Genomic DNA, 6,000 nt, shown 5'->3' on the forward strand with positions numbered 1-6,000 from the left:
CTTAGAACACCAGGTGAAGCAGCCCAGGTCAAGCCTGCTGGAGACACTTGGCCCAGCTGAGAGCTAGCATCAGCCACCAGACTTGTGACCATCCAGTCCCAGATCATTTGCCAGATCCCTGCAGACTCTGGCATGACCCCAGGGGACACCACTGGAAAAAGAGCCTCGCTGAGCCCAATGCAGATTACTGAGCCACTGAATTATAAGAAATAATGCATTGGTGGTTTTAAGCACTTCGGGGGCAAGAATAATAGTCTCTCAAAGCTGTTCATTTCCTAATCTCATCAATCTGTGAATCTGTTACTTTATTCGGCAAAAGGGACTTTGCTGATATGATTTAGAGTCTTGAGATGGAAAAATTATTCTGGATTATATGGGGGGGGGCAATATGTAATCACAGTTGTCCTTATGAGACAAGAGTCAGGAAGGTCAGAAATGTGACAACAGAAGCAGAGCTTAGAGAGATGGGATTGTGGCTCTGAAGATGGAGGAGGGGGCAACATGCCAAAAAATGCAGGTGGCCTCCAGAAGCTACAAAGGATGAGGAAACAGATTCTCCTCGAGGGCCTTCAGAAAGAACACAATCTTGCCAACACCTTGATCTTAACCCAGTAAAATCCATCAGCCTTGTGACCTTCAGAAGGTAATAAATATCTATGATTTTAAACCACTAAGCGTGTGGTAATTTGTTTTAGCAATGAAACTATACAGCGACTAAGATTTGGTATAATGGTAAACAGAAAGAGATAACTAACATATTTAGTCTTTTGAAAACATGACATTTCCTAAGATGAAAAAAAAACCCTAAAAAAAATCCCATGTTTTATTTAACTCAATATCAATATATAATAAAATAACTTTAAGTTGATATCTTAACCATTCCATAAACTCATGATTACTCTGTTCTTACCCTGAATCAACTAATGCTTCTATTTGAACCAGCATGGCAGAACAAACACAAGACCCTGTAAAACAATTCCTTTTCTTTCAAACGTACACAACTAAAAGAGGCATGCAAATTATTGGCTGGAGTTTATATGCTGCCCCACACACAGATACAGTGTTAGTGAAGACTAAGGAATTACACTCCCATTTGAACTTTTTAATTTTCTTAATTAAAATAGAATAATTATTCTTTAAAATTCCTCCGAGTATGCAAAAGAAATATGAGCTAAATTCGGAAGGTACAACTCTCTTCCCTTAGGAATGATTTCCTCACTGAAAGAAGTGAGGCTAAATCTAAATGCCATGTCACTGAAAGAGTTAATCCATGAACCAAATGTTGCCCAAGACACAAGTCCTTCACCCTTTAAATAAAAGTCTTCAACAAACTCAAAAGTGGTACTGTTACATAAATTCATATATATATATAATTTCCCCATGATAAAATATATCACTCCCCAGATACAAAACTAGCTTAATTTTATTCATTCATGGACTTGCCAACATTCCACTCTGGTCAGTTAGAATACTTGTGAGTCAGTATATTTTCAGTTACTATGAACAAGAAGTTGGTTACAAAAGAATGTGACTTTGCCATTCAAACATACACAAGTACTCTATTGTCTACATTAGATTCAAAGATTTCAAAACTTTAAGAAATTTGAGAGAGATAAGCCAAAGTTCCCTTATCTACAAAATAAGGACTAAAAGATTGATTTAAAAGAAATTATATATCTAAGGAAGATAAACTCAACAGTTCAATAAGTCTAAGCCTCTATAATAATGCATCAGAAATTCAAGGGTTCTTTATTTATGATACATTCCTTTAAACATTACAGCTCCTTCTTTAAATAATAGAGGCATAAAAAAACTGCAGTAACTAATGTAACTGGGAAATAAGACATTCCACATGGATGAATCTAAAATAACTGAAGCTTACAGTCTTAGCAATCTCTGCCACACACACGTCTGAAATCATTTCTGACAGAAATCTTTCTAGGAGGTATTACTGATTCCCCTACCTTCTTCCCCCCCCTTTCTTAAACAGAGTACACTCAATATAAATTAACTTATTATTTTCAATATACTCTACCAGCATTCTTTCCCATGTCAATACAGAGATTTTCACTTACTTTTCAAAAATAAGAGGAAGTCCATTCCACACAGTAACAGCATGTTTATTTCTTCTACAAAAGATGCTTTACAGACTATTTTAACTGTGGCTTATCTCTTTTAAGGATCCTACACAGAAAGCTCTGATTTGGCACACCTGGCCCTATGGGAACCCATAGGGGTTCCCTATGGCAGTGTCAGTCTCGGACTCTCTCTCTAATAAATAAATGAAATCTTTAAAAAAAAAATAAAGATTAAAAAAAAAAAGAAATGGCAAGGCTGGATTCAAAAATCAGGCTCGAGTTTGGGCTCTTAATCACTTTGCTATAAACTGTCTTTTAAATGGCTCAATCATTAAACATAAGACTCTCAATTTCAGTTCAAGGTCATGAGTTCACGCCCTGCATTAGGCTCCACACCCAAACTGTCTTTTTGCTAAATCCAATTGTTCTTTTTAAGAACTTATTGTCAGGAAAAACAATTTCATATCAACGTAACTTTTTAAATGTTATCAGCTGGTCATAATAATAAACATCTGCCTTCACTGCTTGTTTGTCCATGAATCAAGATGGCTTCCTTAACTCTGGTTAGTCCAAGAAGAATATAGAAAGACACTGCCCTGTGAACCTTGTCTAGAGTCTTATTCAAAATGCAAAACAATGAGACACTTAAGGAAATGTGAACATTGACAGAATATTTGATGATATTAAGGAATTGCTATTAAATTTTTAGGTGTGATAACACCACTATGATTTTTTTCAAGTGTTTAGTGTTTAATGATAAATACTGAAGTATTTATGTATGAAATTATATGATCTCTACAGTTTTCTTCCAAATGATCCAGTAGGATTGATTTGAGGGGAATACAGTGAAATAATATGGCCATGTGTTGCAGGGTGATGAGTCCATGTGGAGTTATTATAGTTGAGAATTTGAAATTTTCTACAATAAAGGAAAGAACACGGGTAAAAGGTTCTAACAATTACTGTTGTATATAATTATGTGTTTGTAAAATAATTTGCACTGAATGGCTCTTTTTAAAAATTTTTTCAACAGAATGTTATTGGATGTGCTTGATGTTAGGGAAACACCTCTCTGAGTAGGAAAGAACAGGCCTGCATTCATGACACTCACATTTGGAGGAAATATATTCAACAGGTAAATGCAAGTGAGATGAGCACTGGGAAAGGTGATCTGCCCTTTAAAGAAGGGATATCAAAGTGAGAGCTGGAGGTTAAATCAAGCAGAAGGGGCAGGGAGAGAAAAGTGTGCCAGACAGCACCAGTGACACCAGGGTGGAGAAGCAATGCACAACAGCCTTGTTTGAGAAAAAGAGAGTCTAGGATGGCTGTAGCTTTTTCACCCAGAGTCACCAAAAGAATTAGCCCTAATGCTCTGACATTAATGTAATGAATTAACATCTCTCCTATGCTTGCAGGATCGCATGGTGATGAATCACATTTGGGAAAAATTAACAAAATAGTTTCTCAAATCATTTTCTGTGGTTCTGATAAAGAACTCTAGTTGAGAAAACTACTTTAACTTATTTTCAGTCCTTTTAAGACAAAGATCTGTACCAGTTCACTTGCCTGTGCAAAAATGTCATGAATGCTATAATTAAGCACCTAGTCATTGGAACCAACCCAAATTATTCACTCATTACCAATTAAGGAAAAGATTTCAAAGCTGTTTATTCCAACTGCAACTGATCTAACTTTTTATAATGTAAACCATACATATTTCTGAGCACACTATAAAGTGAAAGCTTTCTTCAAATAAAAGTTTCTTTCAACGGAGATTTGTACTAGCTTCGGAATGACATTTTCAAGTAAAATGAAGTACGATTTTCAGCCAAGTTTCAAAATGTGTTGTTCCTGTTCATTACTTAGGAGAATAAAAAGAATATTCATGACATAGGGCTAATGTTTTAAGGAATCCTATCCTAGCTTAGTAACATAAAATATCCTTTTTAATTTCAAAGTATGTGAAAAATATATGTTGCATGATCAGCCCTATTTTTTAAAGCTAATATAAAATGTGTTCTGCATTTTCTGTCAGAGTCCTTAAGGTTAACTAATGTTTTCCCCTAAATGATTGAGAATTTGAAACAAAAATAAATATTATGTTTGAATCCAAGTAAACTCTAACTGCTGAAACTTTTACAATCTTAGACTTATGGAATTGTAAACTACATCTCCCAAAAAAAGTATTTCTACTCTCCATAGCATTTAAGTTTTTGAATCTAGTGTCCATATATTTTTAGGGCCACTTTGCAACAACTCAAGAAGTAACAGTTTGAAACTTGCACAACAACCTACAGAAACAGGAACTGTTCTGGAAAAACAGGGAGTAGACAGCTGGCAACACAAAACTCAAGCAAGTCCATGCACATTCTCAACAAGACTGGCCAGTGATAGAAAAATAATTGACACAACAACGTAATTAATCCATATTCAATTTCCAAAGGACAAAAGACAAGTATTGCTGTAATGATATGCTCCATAAACACACACAAAGAGGTTTCCTATTTCTTTACTCCGCTTTTTTTTTTTAATTGTCGGCTTTTAATTTTGTTTGTATATATTCGGCTAGCACTGTTCCCTTTCCATTCGAGTGTCAATCCCGGGATGAAACTTTTCCCTACTTAACTGAGTAATCAGACCTGAAGAAACTATTGACTCTATAGGAACAGATGCAATGGTTTCAGGTACTGGCTTATTTTAACGTTTTGCTGTCATTTCGTTAATAGCACCCTTTAAATGCAGGGCATTCTGCGGGCCGCCTGAACGCCGCAAATCACATTCCATTCGCAGGCGGCGGGTGCACACAGCACTGAGTCATTCAAGCTCCGGACTCCACCCTACACCTTATCCCGGCTTTCACTTCCAGCAGGACCAGTTCCGCCAGGCCCCAACCTCCCCCTCTGAGGAGACAGGGCAGTACGACCTAGGGGCTTCAATAATCGGGACTGGCAGCAGGCTTTTCGCTACCGCCCTTTAGGACAGGCTCAAAACTTTCCTCCCGAGGCTTCAGCGGCAGGACCGCAATACGTCAACCGCTGACCCACAGCAGCCGCGGAGCGGCGGCGTCCTCCCTCCACCCCCTTCTCCCTACGGCTCCCCCAGGCGGACCCCCCTGCACACACACGCTGCGCACGCGCGCGCACGCGCCCTCCGCCCGGTGGGCTCAGAGGTCGCAGAAGGTGGGAAGAGTTAGGGTAGGAGCCCACAGTGGCGATGGCAAGCTACCCCCGCAAGTTTTCTCACCTCGGTAAACGGGTCCATCGCCCCGGGCTTCTCCTGTCGGTTGCGAGACGACGGAAACGGTGGTTCAAATTCAGAAAAAGAAAAGTGAGTCTCGGTTCAGTGTGTCACTTGGAGAAAACCAGAAGGCCGGGGTGGGGAGGACTCTCCCAAACTCCTCTCCTCTACCCACTCAGCCTCCAGTGTCAGAGTTGGTCTCCTGCGGCCGTTCAAATTTGAATTTCAGCGCCTGTACAGCGCGCCTGCGCGCGGGGCGGAGCGGGACACGCCTCTGGCCGCCCCGGCTCTTGGTCACGTGGCGGTGCCGGGCGGCGGGGGTTCCTGGGGGTAGCAGACCTTCTCTCGGTCACACCCCAGCTCCGGAGGCCGGGGTGCGGCGGAGGTGAGGCTCTGCGGGCGCTCCAGCCGCCTCCGGGACCCGAAGCCCCACCCCAACGTTCGCACAGGCACCCTGTTTAAGCTGATCCTTTGGAACTTCCCGCCTTCCCTCATTCCTTTATATAGGATTAACAGCCCTTATGTTTGAAATCCCACTGGCCTGGTGGCCTTGCTCGTCTCTAAGTCGCCCTAATTGGGGCTGTGGGCTTGACCCTCATGAGAGGTTCATCTAGTGGGTTCCCGGATATTTGAGGCTAATGGCCCACCTCGGGCGCTAGAGACCCTTTCTCATTGGGAAGTAAGG

General features: G+C 40.6%; 1 protein-coding gene across 3 annotated transcripts in view; it reads right to left on the reverse strand.

The window, feature by feature from the left end:
* ANLN (anillin actin binding protein) overlaps positions 1-5,527 on the reverse strand; it is a 50,729-nt gene extending 45,202 nt beyond the window's left edge. For all 3 annotated transcript variants that reach the window (XM_046021526.1, XM_046021525.1, XM_046021527.1), the window contains exon 1: positions 5,322-5,527. In XM_046021526.1, coding sequence (XP_045877482.1) covers positions 5,322-5,339 — 18 coding nt within the window. In that variant the 5' untranslated portion in view covers positions 5,340-5,527. The remainder of the gene's footprint in view (positions 1-5,321) is intronic.
* Positions 5,528-6,000: the final 473 nt, after the last annotated feature.

Source organism: Meles meles, chromosome 10 (genome assembly GCF_922984935.1).
Source record: "Meles meles chromosome 10, mMelMel3.1 paternal haplotype, whole genome shotgun sequence".
Classification (NCBI taxonomy): Eukaryota; Metazoa; Chordata; class Mammalia; order Carnivora; family Mustelidae; genus Meles; species Meles meles.